The sequence below is a fragment of the Bombus fervidus genome, chromosome 15, assembly GCF_041682495.2.
Source record: "Bombus fervidus isolate BK054 chromosome 15, iyBomFerv1, whole genome shotgun sequence".
In the NCBI taxonomy this organism is placed as follows: Eukaryota; Metazoa; Arthropoda; class Insecta; order Hymenoptera; family Apidae; genus Bombus; species Bombus fervidus.
Genome location: NC_091531.1, coordinates 6360989 through 6380615, shown reverse-complemented (window position 1 = coordinate 6380615; position 19627 = coordinate 6360989). Strand labels below are relative to the sequence as shown.

Genomic DNA, 19627 nt, shown 5'->3' with positions numbered 1-19627 from the left:
ACGTTTCGATTTTGAGAAAATCGAATTTGAAATTTTGTCAAATATATTCGAATTTGATCAGACCCGGATTGGACAGTAGAGAAGAGTCGGCAGGACGTTATTCTACGTATGAAATTGATCGAAAATGTAGAATACAGTTTTTTCACAGGACTCTATTTCCGAGAAAATCAAATTTGAAAATTTACTTTTTTTACGGAATATGTTTTCAAATTTTATTTTCCTGAAAACGAGGCCTTTCAGGGGGAAAATCTTATTCCATATATTTCACTTATTTTCGTTTCAAACCACTAACTGTTTTTCTCGTATTCAGTCAGCAATTAACCAAGTTTAAATATGAAGGATCCACGAGGAAAAAGGGAAATGTCAATTTTAACGAATTTTGAATTTTACATTTTTCCTACTGTGTAACGCTACCGTGTGTGCTCATTATCACCGGCTACGTCGTATTAATTTGAATGAAAATTTCCTGCAGTTTTATGGTAATTACAAGAAATTGTGGTGTACAATGTACTTTCCATTTTTCACAGTCTAATTTAACGCATTATATATTTCTTCATATCACAAGGAAAAGTTAAAAATGGTGCAGAATAAAACGATGAATAAAATATCTCATTCTTATATAATACCTATGAGAGAATATAAAATGGTGACATGATACATCGAATAAAAATAAATACATCGAAAATTCGTTTTCTCAGAAATTCTGGAACCTTCCATTTTTCCTTTTTATTACGATACTCCATATATTTTGCATATTTTCCATTTATTTTTTCACGTAGAAATACTCTTTTTGTCGCCTATATCAAAATTGTTAGGACATCCTGTGTCTGCAGAATTGTGCTAGGATTATTCTACTGCATCCGATTATTACGAGGTATGAACACGGGTTGATGAAACAACAAAGAGGAACCCGGGTAACTGGATATCCGGTCTCCCTGTTACGAGTTACATTTCTGGATGTCTGGCTACTCACGCGGCGCTTCTACTGGCGAGCGTGAAAGTAGAACATTCTATTCGCGGTGGATCGATCGCGTACAAGGATCATTCTACTCGAGTGTCTCACCAGTGGCGAATTGTTCTACTTGAGAGTATTGGTTATGCGTTTCGTATTTGGCTCGTGACAATTTGATGTCTGTACGAGTATGGGATTGTTCTACTGATACCGAGGCCTGTGCAAATGCATTCTTTCAGGACAGTCAGACTTTAAATAATTTATAGAACATTTATTTAGCATGTGTTTAATAATTCATATGTTCAATGTAGTTACTTCGATGTACAATTTATTATTATTTTATATTATTTTTATAGTGTTATTTATAGTTAAGAAAATCATGAAGTGTGTGCTCTTGTACGGATCGTTTAAAGCAATTAGCTTAGGTCATTGGTTGTCTGCAACGAAAAGGCAACAGTGATGAATTACAGGAACGAAAAATCCCGATTAGAAAAGCAAAACAAATTTTACGTTCTAAAAAGTAGAATTTGTAACCTCTTTCATTATCTTATCATTATTTCTTATCTTACTAGACGGGGGATAGTGATGAATTTTCCTATAAAAATAATCTTACTGCAAGGGTTAATAAAACTCATGAATATCGCGGAATATTATCAAATCTTCTAAGATTATTTAATTTATTAGTGTTATTTAAAATACTTTATAATTTGTTTTATTAATACTATACTTGATTTTCTCACTGAAAGACACGTGTTATGTAAAGAAGAAAGAAAATAGAAAAAGGACTGCTGATCCTGGATATTTTCTCACTACTATCACTAGGAAAGCAAGTGAAGCAACGAGAGTTGAGCGTTTGCGGCAAAATTAATTTCATGAGATCGAGTCGACCCTTTGCACCCAAAGGTTTTCTCTCTACTCCGCGACAAATACGTTGGTAATCTGATTATCAGATTTCTCTAGCGCGAGAAAAGATTCTACGAATCCAGTTCGGATCTTCACTCGAACAATGCGGTTCATTCCGCAATTTCTAACAAGCGCTGATTACGTCTAAATGCATGATCGTCTTCCGTGTAAAGGTAATTGTGTAATACAAAATCAAAAGAGTAAATTTCTTTGTGAAGATAGAGCTTTGAACATATGTTTATATAAATCTTTTTCATTCTTATTTGTCGTACAATCAGCTTCCAAAATTAGTGTCACATCTTCTATTATACCCTGTATAATTTCAAAATAAAATCTAATTTCTCAATCAATTGAACAGTCGTTCTTCTAAATGTTTCATATAAGACACATAAGCTGTCCACAGGTGTTCCATCACTTTTACGATCCATTATATCCAAATATATTTGTTGAAAACCAGCGAAACTTTTTTACGAGAATTCTGCTTTGTAGGTTGTGGAGAGCGTGGTTGAGGAGTTAGGGAAGTTTATAGTCAGACAGTTCGGACAGTAGTACGTATGGTGGTACACGATGCAAGTGGCATGGATTCGACCCTAGTCAGACCTGCGGTTTAAGTAGCAAGTTTCAGATAGTCGGACCTACAGTTGCTAAAGTCGATATAGCGTGCTCGTAAAATCAATGAGGCGTTAAAGTTGACGCGTTTCGAGTGACGAAACGGTCATTTGAGGCAAATAAAAATTTTCAGTATAGTTCTATTACGAGCTTATACTCCGTCCACTCCTAATCTTCTTCTTTTGTAATCGTTAATATATTGTAGGGAAATTTGGAAAAGACGCGATTTAGGGAATAGATTCTACAGATATGTAATTTCATATTTTTCAGAACTTAAAAATGTCATAATTTTTAGAATTTTTAATTTTACATTTTATCTTCTTCCTCTCAGTTGTGACTTATTATTCGTTTTTTATTTCTATCATCTTGTACTATTTTTTTTACACTTCTACATTGTCTTCTTTTTCACTAAAAGAGCTTTCCTCCCCAGTCAAAGTACCAATAAATAATAATTTTCGGAAAATCTAATCTTCAACTGATTAATTTTACCATTTGTCATTACTTTTAATTTTAACTTTAATTTTAGCTAGTTTCAGGGTGAATTCTAAATGAAATATACTGAAATTGTAAATTTATAACACGATCGTTTAATTTATTGCAAATTATTTTACGTTTCATACAAGTGTACAGATTTACCTTGAATTTAATTCCAGGCAAAGAGTCGAAGAGAATTCAAAAATGACTTTCTCGTTCAAAGAATGTACACGTTAGAAACTCTATAACATAGCATACTGAAATGATTTAAAACATATTAAAACGATACGTTCCAGTTCCAATTCGCGTTACAAAGGATCGATTAAAAAAATTAATTATCAGGAAAAGGTGAGAAAAAAGAAGGGAAAAATTGGAAAGTGGATTGCGTATATGATTTTGTAGGATAGAATACTAGAGAGATCGTTTCAAAATCCTCTACGGAAATAGAAAGAGACGAAGAGAATAAGAGATGAAAAAACAGACAACGCGTTTCAGTTCAATATTCCTGGCCAGCATTTGTCTCTTTGTGAAACAAGCTTGAATTCCTTTCTTTCTTTCTTTGTTTCACTGTTTTTTCCTTCCACCATTTGCGAAGCCATCTGTTTCCAAATCGACCCGCGAGTACAAAAGTTCCAGCCATGTATTTTGCCTGTATTCCAAATCCTTTTTAATCCCTTTTCCTTTTATTTTTATTTATTCGCGACGATGGTCAAAAATCTCTTGCCTCGCAGACTAGTGTTTTTATACGTTGAAAATGACAACGTGAGTTCGTGCTCGCCATCTATATGCAGATACGCTAGTTACAATAAATAGTAACTAGAAGATAGGTTTAACATGTTCTTTTGTTTTTATCCCTAGTCTATGTAAGAAAGTGCAATAAAGGTTTTTGGCTCAGAACGGTGTGACAGATTTATCTAAAGAATAAAATAATAGTTAATATGATCTTACCTCTGAATACAGAAATAACAACATTATATAACACATATTATGTAATATGTATTATTAATATATAAATTATTGTAAAAAGTTGCTAAGCTGTACATTGAAACTTCTATTAAGTAGTTAGTAAATATATATGTATACATAGAAATATGTAATATAAAATATAACCTAAAAGATCGAAGAATTACCATCATTCAGCTATCGTTGATCACAGGTTAGTTGTTCGTGAGACAAATAAGATAGGAAATTTCTCTATCTGAGAAAAGACGAGAGAAATATCGGAATTTCCCTTTTATCAGGTCGTTTTCAGGAAAACTCGTGGTAGAAGAAACAATGGAAGACATCGGCATGGCGATTCAGCTAATCGAACATCGCAGTTTGATCTTCGTTAACGATGTTTTAACCTGAAACAACATAACCGTAGAAACAACGATATAAAGACCGGAAATTAGAAACCGGACGCGGAGAAAATATGAAATGTAAAAAGAGAGAAGGGGAAATGAAAGGAAGTGGGAAAAGGTTTACGCATAAATTAGTCAGCCATTTCCATTACTTGAAATAAATTAAGTATACCGGAATGTAATAAGTAATGATTAATAATGGCAGATTTATCAGTACATTCGATATACAAAGTGTTCCGTTTTAATATCTCACAATTTTTCACTCGTTCATGGCGGTTTATTTAATAAGAGAAGTTATTTGTTCATCAAAATTTATTTATGTAAATTAAGCTATATCTGTTTAATAAAGGTTGGTTATTTGATATTTATAGCTGTGGATCTTTTTCTAGTAAAATATGGAGAAGAATGTTTGAGATTTTATGAACTACGCTTTTTACGTAGAAAACAACTTTATTGTATTCATAATTTACTTCTAAAGAGTTCCCTTTGAATTTTAATTTAGAAGCTTGATAAAAATCTTATATTCTCTTAAATCCTTCTGATATAAAATATCTGACATAATATTCTTGGATACTTTATACTTCCTAAATTATAATAATGTAATAACAGTCAAACTACGTTTCTTTAATAAAGACTAGTAATATCGTATTTATTTTTAGCTAGGGAATTTTCTTCAATAGGTTCAGGTTATTCAAATATGGTGGACAATAAACCGTCCTGCGTATAAAAATAACCTAAAAATTGATACTTCGTTAGCTCGATGATTATCAAGTTAGAGCTCTCGAGTGCACGAGGCCAAAGGAATATTTCCTGGCAAACAATAAAACTCTTCTTTGTTTCCTGCTTTGTTTCAACGTAAAAAAGCTTAACGAGTCACGAAGACCTGCGATTTGGCGATAGGGCACGTTTTCCCGCTTTTTAATCGTCGAGGATCGGTTTCATCGTCCAAGAGATACAGTTCTTAGCAAAATTTTAATGTCATTGCAAATTTTTGACTACACTTTACGTTGACACACGATAATTTCAATGGTTATGTCATGAGGCTATTGGGAAACTTGGTGGAAAAGCTAGGTTAGGTTATCTGTAATAATGGTAAATCTAGGTTTATGGGAAATTAGAATTATGTAAACTTAATCTACATAACCTTAAAGTATCCAGATTTATTTATTTTCACCAAGAAGTATTTCAAAATATGAATAAATCACAATTTTTCATTAACTGCAATCAGTTTATTTCTCATAATCTTTGTGGCTATGTATAATAGAATATCGTCAAGCCAGTCAAGTGTTTACTTAGAATTCAATTTTAAGGTTATGTTCGATTAAAACGCATTTCTCCATGATTTACCACCCAATTTTCTTCTTAAATCTTCAAATATACTTAAGCATGTCAAATATTAACTATTACTATGCTTTTAAGTTATGTTTGTCTGAAGCAATAGTAATATCTGAACTATCTGACGAACTTCCACACGAAATATGTAGAAGTGTCTCTGTTCGCCAAGGGTTGCTTTGAGCAAAGCTTTGAAAAATCTAGTGAGAACATGGAAAAGCGACATTTTGTGTACATTTCCAGCTGGCTGGTAAAGGGTCCCTGCCCGATGATCCTTGAATGAATTTCCTTAACGTCTTCACCTTTGCCATCTCGTCGTCCCAGCAGATGGTAACGGTTCAGCCAGCTTTCTCAACGAAGCGTGCGTCCGCCATTATTCGAATGCACCACATATACTTCGCTTCCTAGGTACTTTGCAGCTGGGTCGTACTTAGGAGTCCCATCGGAGAACAAAGGAAGAAGTGCCAACTTATTTTCCTCGTTTTTCTTTTTTTCTTGGTCTCAGTCATCTAAAATATACCGGGTGTTCCATAGATTTCGATCCACGTCATTATATTTTGTATTTTTAGTCATATTCTTCGTAAAAATACCTAATGTGTATTTGTATTCTTTCATCATTAACAGATTTAAATTAGTTTTAGAAGTTTAGGTTAGTTTGAAGAAGATTTATTCTGTAACAAGTTGAAATAGAATATAATCTATACTTAATAAGGCTTCAATTTGGACTTAGAATAATCTTAAAATGACCTTAAAGTGACTTTTCTTTCAGTATTAATAAATTCCAAATGTTACCAAAATCTATTGAAGTGTCAGGTTATTCAAATAAGATTTACTCTGCAACAAGTCGAAGTAAAAGCTAATCTATTGTTAACAGGATTCAATTTGGACTTAAAATCGCTTTAGAGTGTTCTTCGAAGTTGATAGAAAGACTTTCGATATTAGTACAACAATGATATTTAAACAGCAAATATATGTATGTAGTAGTACGTACATTGTTACATTTTTAATAGTTACATTAGATTCTAGTGACTCGATACGAACTGTAGTGCTGCTATAATTTGTCATGAAATTTGTATATTCCGAGAAAATACACATACTGTTTTTACAGACGAAATATCCTGATATATTTATGAGTGACAGTATATATTCAACCAAATTCAATTTATTCTCGAAGAAAAATAAGTCCTACTAACCCTAACTTAATTATAAGCAGCCATATTTCAAGGATCCCTATAGAATTGTATCTAAAGGAATAAATTGAGTTTAGAAATCAGATCTGCCAACTACGGTGTTAGAGGTTAGGAAGAGATCAAAGGATCGATTTACAATAAGAGAGAAGACGAAGAATCCGACATCCGCAGGATGAGGAGAATAAGAATGGAGGAAGTGGGTTCAGGTGGGCAGGTTAAAGAGCATCGAAGTGCTCGGCTTCGTTTCGGATCGATGAGGTCCACAGGTGCTAGACTTGATCCGCGCAAGCGCCCCTCTCGCACCCCTTTTTGTTATCCCCGGGTTCCCTTCTTCCTCTGGGCGACCCTTCGCCGCTTTTTCCCCTCGTTTCGCAGCAAAGGATACACTGGGTGATTCGTGATTCACGTATCCAACACGTACACGCTATTCGAACTTAATATTCATGAGGACAAGCCTTAAAAAGAGGTTAGATAACGTGAACTAAGGTATGCTAGGATGAAGAAGGGCTTTTGTGGTTTTCGCTGATTTCTCACATTTTTCTTTCATTCGTTTTTGAGGTTAGATTTCATTTGTTCAATATTTCAGTAGAAAATGGAGAATCTGTTTGATCTATGATTAGAGGAATTTTGATCGATGATTGACGAGGAATCTAAAGGTTAAGCTATATTAATCTCCTATTTTGAACATTTTTCTTTATTCAAATTAGGTTATATTAATTTTCCTTCTTAAACATCTTTTCTTTCCATTTTCCTCTAACCTTGATAAATTACCTTCTGAAAAATTTAGCCATGAAATAGGATAAAAATGGTTTACTTTAATACTTAATAAACATAAACTTTCCTAACCTTAATTTTAGTCTTAATAAATTCATCCCTAAAGGGGTTAGGTATAAAATAGAGCTGTAGCCTTTGTTTCAGATGGAGAAATAAATCCTTAATGTTACCGAATAATAATATTGGTAAAATTGAGATTATAAAATAGATTCTCAATGATCTCGTAAAATGTACAATTCCTAACCTCCAAAATATCACAGGTTCAATTCAAATCCCACCGGTATTAGATTTAATCCATGTTTGCAATAATGCCGAAAACTTTCACATTACCAAGTCTTCAGTTCCTCGAACGAGCACAATGGAGCACACTGATGATCGATTCGATTGGAACCTAGGAGATTCCCTCTGAGAATTGTCTTCTTTGTTCTATCAAGCGGACCAATGCGCCATTCGACGATATATTGTTCGATCAAACAGACTTCCAGTTCCGCAGGACGAACTTCCTAAGCTCTGCCAGGCGTTGCCATTATCATTGTTCGCCCAAGATGATCGACGTCCTCTCTCTAACTTCGACATTTTCGCCTCTCCATCATACACATCGATTTTCTATATTTTTTTCTTTCACGTCTCGGTGGCTCGAGTAACTTGATAGCTTTTCCACAATTCTTTTCCTGGTTTCTATAGGGTATATGTATAGTGAAAAGTATATTGTTTTCTATATTGGACACCAAGTCTAATACCAATCAACTTTTAGATAATTACAAATAACAAAGATCCTTTGGATAATTATTTAAGCGGTTGAGAATCATAGTGGTATAAGTCAGTCCACTACCATTTCTCGTAAGTTGTAATTAAATGAACGTTGTAATTTCGATAGTGTTCTGACAGAGAATTTCATTTGTTAGAAACCTCATTATATTTTTCTGAAAAAAGAAAAATAAGCAGGAAAAGATAAAGAGAAGAAGGAAAAGCAATTTTACCAGTAAGGTTCACAATGCTTCGACCTCGAGAAAAGAACTAAAAAAAAAAAAAAAGAAAGAGGAAAGGGAAGAATAATTGAAAAAAGAAGTGAAAAAAGAGTATAGCGAATCCAAGTTAATGTCTCGGCGGAAAACGGACGAGAAATAGAGCACAGTAAAATTCATATCCAACGAATGGATGCAAAATCGACAATAGTGGTGTGGATGTAGGGCGGGAGGAGGAAAAGGGACTGGTGAAATAAATAAAACAACGATCAAGGCATGAAGACGATCAACCGCTGCAGGGGATGAAGATACTGGACGATTGAAATGCAGAAATTGATTTTCTACAGAAATCCCGACGATGAGGGAACACGTAAAGGAAACAATTCGGTATTAACGCCGCCACGACGGAAATTGAGATCCCTTCGACGCGTTTCCATCAATGCAGCGACTTTGCCTCGTTTCGTTCTATCGAAAATTATGTTTCTGTCGCGATTCTTTTACTCTATTTTTATATTGTTAAATCGTTGAAGAATCTTTCGAAGAGTATTGCCGTCGTTTCTGTTATTATGATAACTCTTCGTATAAATTAGATTCTAGGGGCTTCTTCAGTTTTAGGGACTTTTTGAGAAACAAGTTGTTACATTTAGTATTATCTGTCATGATTTCCAACTATTTAGATTTCAAGATCCCTTCTAACAGAATATCTTTTTAAAATCGTAAAAATTGAAAAATTGTTAGATATCATTGAAATTGCGAAAAAATTGTACTCAACATTTTCTACATTATTTTCTCACATAGAATCATCGTCTTATCGATCATACCATGTTTATTACTATTATTACGACACCCTATGGAATATCTATCTAATATTTCGTAAAGTATGGAAAGTATCGTGGTTGTGCGTAGGAATGGTTCAGATTGAAAGCAATCGACTCTCAAAAAGTCAGAAGAGGAGAGGTGAGATTTCCAGCTATCGAGAATGGTTACAGAGACGAAGTGAACCGGAAACGTACCACTAAGTCCGATATCCCTGGTCTCGTTAGTCGATGGCACAAATTGGGTTTCGTTAATTAGCATGACACTTTTCAATCGCATATATTCCAAGCTTAATAAAGATGCAAAAAGATTAACAAACATTTCATTTCGATACCACGAACTTTCCTATTTCAACATTAATTAATTTATAACAATGATCTTTATGGTTTACGTATATATGCAACGAATTATTTTTGAGGAGAATTCGTTCGATGATTCAATGTAAAAAGAGTATAAACGACGACGAATAAGATGATCTTGGTTTGTTGAAGGTCGACCGCCCGATTTCCTCGCGTTCGTCATCACCCTACTGATGATGCTGCTAATGGCCGCAGGCGTGAAGAAATCATTGGTGTTCAATAACGTGTTAAACGCCATCAATCTCGCCGTTTGGGTGTTCATTATGACGGCGGGGATGTACTACGTGGATACCGATAACTGGAACGAGCACGACGGCTTCTTTCCGTATGACTGGAGTGGTGTAAGTATTTTTAAATGCATATACAAGGATGTCTCAATTAAACGAGATCAACTAAATACCTGTGGTATTGGCGATTGTATGAAAAAGCTTCCCATTTAAGTTAACAAACAACTACAACATTTAGTACATCAACTACAGAATTTATAGTATTTTTTATCTCATCTCGATTTATAATATAATTATTATTTCATTTTTCTTTATGTTATTTATAATGAATTCCCCTTAGACAGTAAAACTAACAAAGTTAAACTATTACAAGAAGCACATGTAACAATGGAAAAAATTTTCTTTGATTTCATTTTGTTAAGGAGACTTTAAGGCGGTACTTTTTAAAATAGAACTCTAGATTTTTTTGTTGTACACAAAAAGGTATTAAGACATTTGTGTTAGAAAATGGATAGTTTAAGAGTTATTCGACTTCTAATTTCATAAAATGTAATGCATAGAAGACAAGGTAAATATAAACTTCTTTGAACTTACTATATATGATACTATAAAGAATCTTAGCCGAATTGAATGATAAGCTAAGTAAAATTGCACCAAAAACTAATTTCAATTTAAGCTAAACTTGATGCATGCTTGGTCAAACCTCAATAAACCTAATTACAGTCAAATTTAACTGGAATGTTACTAGGACTTTATTTAAAGACGACACAAACTTAATAATCAAACCTAACCTAAAGCTAATCACAATTTTAGTTAATTTAAAATTTCAACACAAAAGTCCAATTTTCATGCAAATCTAATTATAAATCAAGTCAAACTTAATGTAGATTGTACCAAATCTAAACCAATTCCTGCACGTACTAACACTAACCTAATATACAAAGCTAATTTAACCTAATTCGACAGAAATTCATTCAGACCTAACTCCCATTAACTTCACCCACCAATTAATTCAATCAGAAAAAACTATGAAAGCATCTTCTCTAAATGCTTGAATACCTTCAGAGATTAATCTTTCATAAATGAAAAAGTCAATATATATTCGATTTCTCAAATTACTCCTAACCTATACAAAATCAAACGTCTGCACACCTTTCAATTAAAATCATCTATATCCTTGAATGCTTCCAGAGATTAATCTTCCATAAATGAAAAAGTCAATATATATATATTCGATTCCCAAAAATTCACGCTAGGAATTTTAGATATCGAAAAGTAGGAATATTATAACACTAATTTTACCAGGCCCGGTCTTTAACTTCAACTTTATGTAAATTATTGCAAAAGATATTTAACTGTATATAAATTCTTACGTTAACAAACATTGAGATATTGATTGCACAAAGTTAGACGAACAAGAGATATAACGATGCATGTACAATTTTCAATTAAATTTTGAAACCGGTCATATGATCCGGTAAAGTTAGTGTTAAATATCGAGAAATCTACGCGATTCTGCCACCAAATTGTATAGCTTCAGCATCTCATCTCAGCGAGGGACAAAAGAAAAAGTGTGGGAAAGCGCGAGGTGTTTGAAAGGAAGCAGAGTTGCCGGTCCATTTCCGGCAGCTTTTCACTCGTGGTTCACGGAACAATGGCAAACTTGTTGCGTCGAAAGGGTTTCAACGAAACCGGTGAAACCGTACAGTGCATCAGGTGGACAAACGGAGAAAGGGAATTCGGATTCACGGCTCGCGGGGAATCCACGTTACCCGGGAACCGTGTGACCCGTACGGATGGAATTGGATTTAGCAAGGGGATGCATTATTTAGGTTTCAACTGGATATTGTTCGTTAAGTAGTCGTTTCTCGAAAATCATCAGTAATCCTCTCATTTGCCAGGCGAGAAATCTATCGAATCAGAGATTTCTTTAAATATTGATCTTATGTGATATTAATTAATCTGTTTTACAGAATTTATAGTATTTTTTATCTCATCTCGATTTATAATATAATTATTATTTCATTTTTCTTTATGTTATTTATAGTGAATTCCCCTTAAGCAGTAAAATCTTGAATTTTGTCAATCTTCATCTTGCATCACTTAATTTGTTTTATAAAATTTCTAGTATTTATTAGTTTTCTTTTATGCTATCTATAATCCTCTTAACCAATAAGATTTTAATTAAACGATATATCCAATCTAATAAGATCATTAATTTACAAATAGATATATTAAATATTATTACACCTCACAGAAAATAACTCTTTTAATATTAGGTATTCCCTCATAGAAATGAGTCACACTTAAACCACTTCATTTTCTTCAAACCACTCGACAAACATTCTTCCACTCGAACTTCCTGCAATTTTCAAGAGCAAACTTTAGAAAAATTTCATTGTTGGATAACTCGATTATTTTACACGCATGGCTGCTCAAGTATGTGGCATGAAGAGTAGCATTTTTGCATGGGATAAAGAGACAGATAGGAGACAAACGAAAAAAAAAAAAAACAATATTCATGATATTAAATATCCCGTGGGTGCACCGGAGTTTCTTCATCCCGAAGGATTCGCGAAACGTTTATTCGAAGGACGTCCGAGGTGTTGAAACGGGTAAATATTGGAATATTCATCTCGTTGGAAAGCAGAATAAATAGAAGAGAATTGACAACGCCCGCATTTTATCATTTTCAGGTTTTTCTATCTTCGTGTTTCTCAATGAAACGTTTCCATCAAAGAAAAATGTTAAAAAATGTCCAACTGTGGTACCGCCTGGAGTTGAGAAAGTCATGCGGTATCTTCAAAGGTGTCTCCCAAGGAACAAAAGATGTCGCTTTCTGAAGAAACGATGGAAAAGTTGTGAAAAATGAATCGAGACATGTGGATATGATAGCGATGGAGCTCACCTAAGCGTTATATTTTGTCCTTTTGTTTAAGATACTAAATCGTCTTTAAAGTAGTTAGAATAGGAAAATTAGCAACTGAATCGATTGCAGATTGGAATCCAAAATACCGTAATATCATTGTTACATGCGAACAGCAACCAACAATGTGAACAACGACTTTGCATCCACGTGTGTTCGTAAGAACGTACTTGGGTTTTGCTCGATTCAAAACTTTAGTCATTTTATCATCGATAACTTTAGTCGATTTATCAACCGACTCTTCTCGTTCATCTTTTTGAAAATCGTTCAATATCTGAAAAAGAGTAAGATGAAATATAACGTTTAGGTAAGTACGATTACTGTCATATTCGCATATTTCGATTTAATTTTTAACAACTTATCCATCGTTTCTCAGGGAGACGGTAAGGACGTTTCTTCTTCCTTGGGGAGACACAGTCTTAAGGTTGTGCATGAATTTTTCAATTCCAGGCGATGTTGAAAAATGACGATTTTCTAACATTCTGCTTGCCCTCCTATTCACACTGTTTCAAAATAAAAATTAGATTGAACCGCGTTACGTGGCATATAGAATTTATGACTTCCTTTCATGACATATGATATTGCTTTTTACGAGTAGTATCTAGAAATACTTGTTTCACATAAAGTGTAATATACAGTACAGTAAGCTGTAATACATGCATTATTTTTAGGATAATGATCTTCAAGCCTTCAAAGTAGTCTTTTTGTATTCTACTCGTCGAAAATTATCCATATATTATAAAGAAAAAAAAAAAAAAAAATATCACAAATTTACGTACCTCAAAACGAAGTTCAGCCAAACGTTATGTATTTAGTGTCGGTCGTCAGCAATCCAAAGTGTCGACGGTCGTGAATTATTAATTAAAAAGAGAAAAAGTTTGCTTAGTCGTATTCTGGCATTTATGCACGCGATACTTTCCCTTTTCAACCCCCTCAGCAACCCCCATCGCGTGTTTATCGGCGATCCACGATGAATATTTCCGTCGCCGAGACCGCGTGTGTCCCCTTGAAAACGTGAATTTTTCATCGTCACGTTTCCAACTTGCGTTACTTTCCCTGAAAAGCCTGTTCGTGTCTTGGAAAAACTACCCCATACCACTTCATTATTCGCCCCTACCTAGAAAGCAACCTTTCATTGACCTGATTCTACCATTTCTTCGATAAATATTCGAAGTTAAAACTTGTTTGTATAAAATTTCGAAAACCTGACGAAAGTGAAGTTAACTTTGGCAAATATGCATCCGTGCGGGTTGAAAATAAATTTTAGGGATAAAACGAACGTAGGTTACCCGCTATAATTCTGTTGTCTTTTTACGACGTATTTTCGAAGAAATCCGAACGAGTTTTTATTCCATTCTGTTAAATGTTCAATATTGTCGATGTTATTAATATTGCTTGGCTTTGTTAAATTAACACCTTCACCTGCTAACGCAACGTATGCGTCATGGGTATTTTCTGTTAGGTGTTCAGTGACGTGATCTGTGCATCATAGGGATTTTCTACGGTGCGTCTAATGACGCAAACGATGAGCCATCAAGTTATTTTCGACAAAACTTCATACTGAGAGAAATACCTTCCGGATAAAGGGCGTTCATTATGTAATGATAATAATAACAATAATACGTATCACTATGGCGCAGTATTGTTCCTTCAAGCACAAAGCTGTATGCGTTAATGGCAGCAAAGTATTAACTTATATGAAGGATTTTATAATAAACGTAACCTATAACAGTCTTATAATACTTAGAATCATAAAGAAATATAAAAGAATACATATCGATATTTAATTAGAGAAATTAAAATCAGAAAGATAAATCGAGGAAGTTAACTTTTAAGAGAAAATGAATCTTCTTTGCTAATTTTCGATAAAAATTCTCTAGATCCTTAATTGTCCCTAGAGATCTTTCAAATGTATGAAATTTCTTTAACCGTTGGTAATCTATAAAAAAATTAAAGTTTCTTTTCTCCTCGAGATTCTCAAACACCCTTAAAGATTAATCTTTCAAAAACGAAAGAAACTAATATACGTACACATATATATATATTCGATTTTCTGAATTTATCCTAACCTATACAAAATTAAACTTTTCCTCGAGTTTCAATTAAAATCTTGTAGATTCCAGTTTCTTCAATGCCTTCAGATATTAATCTTCTAGAAATGAAAGAGCCAACGATATGTACACACTAATTTCGTTTCCCTAAATTATTCCTAACCTATTCAAAATCATACTTCCTCCTCGCCTTTCCATGGAAATTCGCCAAATTCTCAAATGCCTGGAGAAATCAACGTTCCAGAAACGGTTAATACGTGCATTCTATCTGACCTTAGGAGTATGCGTGGGTTTTCTGGGGGTGGCTTTTCAAATCTTTAGCGACCTCGTCCCTTCCTATTTCTCACCCCCACGCCGGAAATTGCTCGAGAGGTCACGGCAGACTGCTTGTGTCAACCTCTCGATTAATATTAATGCATGCGTTAACTACCTCCTCTCTCTTTGATCACACCTCTGAAACTACCCCTTTGTAGGGGGTGACTGTCGACCATCGAGCAATTTCGATTGATTATATTCCGTAATGTCCATCGAACAGTGACGTAGAAATTCTGTAGATGTTTCTTGTTGTAACTTTCATCCTTGTTAAGGTCTCTTGGAAATACAACTGGGGATAAAGAGTTGCGTTGTAGGTCAATGGCCATCCGAAGCGTCGTCATTAATTCGGGATAATAAGAATACGGACGAATCGCGATTCTTCAACGATCTAAAGATACTTTGAAACTCTTCCATTCAGCGTTAGGCAAAATTTTATTTCCCTATTAAATAATAAATAAAAAGCCAAAATAATGTTTTAATTGTGAATAAAAATTAAGTTTCTTATTGAAATAAAGATCGTTTTAACGATGTTAACAATAATTTATTTATTATTATTTGCAAATGAAAATTTACTTTTTGTGAGGATTCAATTGGAAAATAAACGATAATATATAAATACATAGTTGTTGGTCTTTGTCTCATCATTTTGTACAATGAACGAATTGTGAAATTAATATGCTCACCCTTCAATAATCAGATTGCAGTTGACGCTTGCTTTTAAAACTAATCGAATCCTCGAACAAGTTGTCGGCAAGTCTATTTGATTTTGACGTATCCATGATAGCTAACAAACATTGTTAAAAATTACAAATCTTAATTTACAGTCATTTTTCCGATTGAAATGTTATATTCGTGTAAAAATTAAAGTCTTCTTTAGGAATATTAGCTTTTTGGAAGTGACTACCTCTTTGCCTTTAGCTTAGTATTATGATCTCTTGTTTCGCTTAATTACTTTGTTCTCTAGCTGCTTAATGAGAATATATTTTTTTGGTTCGTATTTTTTTATAATAAAGATATTTTTTTACAATAAAGCAATGTTGTTTACTCTACTTAAAACTGATAACATCAAAAAATATATTTTTATATAATTTGATGTAACATTTTCTGCTAATTTAATAGAGTATAATTATTTAGTAGAATTTACTCTATTACTTCCTTTAGTGATTCTTCCTTTGTTGTTTCGGGCCTTGAGGGGCTTTGGTTTTACATCCCTATATCTGCCAATTTACTCCGCTAAAAGCGAGCCATTTTGTTCGTTAACGTTCTCTTGTACGACCATGTATTTCATCGTGGTAACATTTGCTTCCAACATAACCTACAAATTTGCTCGTTTAGCTCCACGCAAAAAGCACGTAATAAATTTCAGAAATAAAACGAAGCGTAAGAAAAAAGGATGAAGGCTACAGGGCGAATGGTTGGAGGGGGTTACGCCCGTTTAAATTCAGATGTCTGTGTCTTTTTAACGAGGAAATGCATTCTCTGTTTGGAGGATTTCCACTCGAGGCTTTACGTGGGCGGTGCTTGGAATATGGGGGCGTGAGAGAACTGCGGAGGCGAAATACTACAGGGTCAAGCGTGTATTCTCAAACATTCACGAGATTTTTCTCTTCTAAGAAAAGAAGTCATCCTATAGAACTTGTTAACATTTCAACTTGCCAAGTTCCTTCCTCGATGAACACTTTGAACGAATAAACCTGTCCGTCTAAACTAGTTTCCCTCCTATCTTTTACTCCTTTTTATTTCATTCGACCGTTCGGGTCGAAGAAACACGCGAAGTAGTCTTAGAAAATAGAATTCCTATCAGTTTTTAGGAATCCCCAATATTCTAGGGATTTTCATGGGGATTCGGTTAATAGGGAAATGCTAGTTACTCTCAATCTAGTTGTTCTGAATTACATTCCAATCTACTTCTATTCCCCTTCTATTCTTCCCGTCCTATCGTAGTAAAGAAATCCCCATAAAATATAATTTCGATCAATTCCTAGGGATTTAGCGTTTAGATCCGATTTTTAGTATTCTGTGAATTTTCACAGTGATCCAGTTGATCGTGGTATTTCGTATTCAGATTTAGTTCCTCTGAATTGGATTTCGATCTATTCTTATTCCGTTTTCATCCTCTTTGATCGTTGGCATTCGAGGAACCAGCGAGAAATTTCTCTTAATCCGTCTTCATATTCATTTTTCGTTCCAACATCTACACACTGGATCGTTCTCTTCTTGTTTAAGTCTTTCCCCCGTTAAAAAGATTAAAATAACATGTAGCAAAAAAATACTATTACATAATATTCTACAAATTTGACGCGATATAAAGAGTAAAGTAAAGATAAGGTCACAGACGGAGCGTTAAGTATAATTTCTAGAATTGTAGAAGAGATACCTAGTATTTTCAGAATAATTCGATAGATAGCGGTAGCCTTTTTTCACATTCAATCTAGTATCTATGGTTGTAACATTATTCCAGTTTATGATTCATCACTTTTATGAAATAAAGATGGTCGTAATGCTCAGGTTTCGTTTCCTACGAGATTGAATTAAGTTTTCAATTTTATTCAGTTTCGTTGAAGCTGCCGACATCAGAATTCATAACGACATTAGGGGACCTTGAAAAATTTAATGGGCTACGGAGTATCCGCGTTGAAAGGAGGCCTGGAAGACTCTTCAGCTCTCAAAGAACGTTTTTATTAAGGTAGCAACTTAATTTGCCGATTTCTATCCTTCCCGTCCTACGGATCTACTCTTCCCAAGTAACGAAATATCCTTTGCCATTGTTCCACTGATTTATTCATTCCAGTATCTGGTTATTTCAATCGCATAGTTATTTTATTCCTAAATAATTCTCTCATAGATTAATTACTAAATATTAGATTGTTGAGAAATTCTTAAAAGAAGCATTTTTTTTTTTTTTTTTTTGTTAATCATCAAGTGTTGAGTTGTCCAAAAGGCTTCTATGATTTTCAAAGTTGGAAAATTTCAATGAAACCATATTATATATCGTGCATATTATGTATATTGTATTGTAGATCAGATTTAAATTCCTTGTGAAATTATGAACGATATTTCATTATGAGTTAGATTTCAATTCGTTTCATCCATAATTGCAGGTTAAACGTTTGTACAGAAAAGTTGCAACATGTTGAGGTCAGTAATGAAACGAACACAGCTTCTCGTTTGTCATTCTGCTCATCCGAACTCCAACCCTAACAGGCTGGAAAACATTTCTCATCCTCAATTATTCCCCCTTATTCACGATCGAGCTTCTCCCAGAATGTGATCAGTATCTTATTTCAACTTTTCAGATAAATTTCCCATCACGTTGCACGAAGGGATATAAATTTTCAATTTGACAAGATATTAATAACAAAATTCTGACGGAGAATTCTATGGATAAATCGCCTATTAGAAAACATAGAATTTTTGTATCATATTCCAGGATATTTGTTCAATGGATAAATTCTTAGTTGAAAAATATGCTGTTGTTACAGAACATTCTGTAGATAAAATGTCCTATTTGGTGACATAAAGTTTCTGCAGAATATTCTCTGAATAAATTCTCAAATAAAGAATGCATGATACTTTTCACCTAGAAAATTCTAAGGATAACCTTCTAAGTTAAAGAATATGAAACTCTTCAAGAATATTCTACGAATATTTTCATCATTGTAGAATGTGTCATCCTTCCAAAATGTTCTATGAATTATTTTCCAGACCAAGGGTACATGGAGCTCTTTAAAAATTTATTCCATGGACAAATTCTCAACTTGAGGATATTGAAAGTATGAATCGCAAGAACCAAGAACAAATCCATCGATAAATATTTCAAAAAGAAAAAACGAAACGATCCTGTGCTGTTGACATACACACCTGAACAGGAATTCCTGACTTCAACTGTCCTATTAATAGGCAATATACTTGTTGCAGGTGTTCACCGGTGCAGCGACGTGTTTTTACGCGTTCATCGGCTTCGATATTATAGCGACCACCGGCGAAGAGGCGACAAACCCGAAGAGGAGCATCCCCCTCGCTATAGTCGCCTCGTTAATCATAATACTCACCGCTTATGTCACCACCAGCATGATGCTGACGCTGATTGGTAAGTACTTGTCCGATTCCCTTTACTCTCTACTATTTCTACAATTTTCAGTTGCAAACAGGACCAAACATGGGAAACAAAAACAGAAAAGTAGAAGAGTTCTAATTAAAAGATTAAGTTTCAATTTGAATTCACCCTTTCGTGGAAAGAAGAAATATTTGGAATTATACAGTCTGTGTCTTTGTAACAAATGACAAAACAATTGCCAATATGCATTATTATAATGAATATATATAATACTATTTTAGGGGGAATAAAGAAAAATGAAATTTCTTATTTACTAATTGTAGAACGTATGGAA

The 19627-nt window shown here is 33.9% G+C and overlaps 1 protein-coding gene and 1 long non-coding RNA gene across 6 annotated transcripts in view; one reads left to right on the top strand and one right to left on the bottom strand.

Moving 5' to 3' along the window:
- LOC139994875 (solute carrier family 7 member 14) overlaps positions 1–19627 on the top strand; it is a 71021-nt gene that overhangs the window by 41339 nt on the left and 10055 nt on the right. For all 5 annotated transcript variants that reach the window (XM_072017909.1, XM_072017908.1, XM_072017912.1 and 2 more), the window contains 2 exons: positions 9850–10058; positions 19155–19326. In XM_072017909.1, coding sequence (XP_071874010.1) covers positions 9850–10058; positions 19155–19326 — 381 coding nt within the window. The remainder of the gene's footprint in view (positions 1–9849; positions 10059–19154; positions 19327–19627) is intronic.
- LOC139994915 (uncharacterized) lies at positions 14905–17155 on the bottom strand. Its single transcript, XR_011801798.1, has 3 exons — positions 16832–17155; positions 15085–16551; positions 14905–15022 (listed from the first exon to the last, which is right to left on the bottom strand). It is a non-coding gene; the product is annotated as an uncharacterized lncRNA (long non-coding RNA).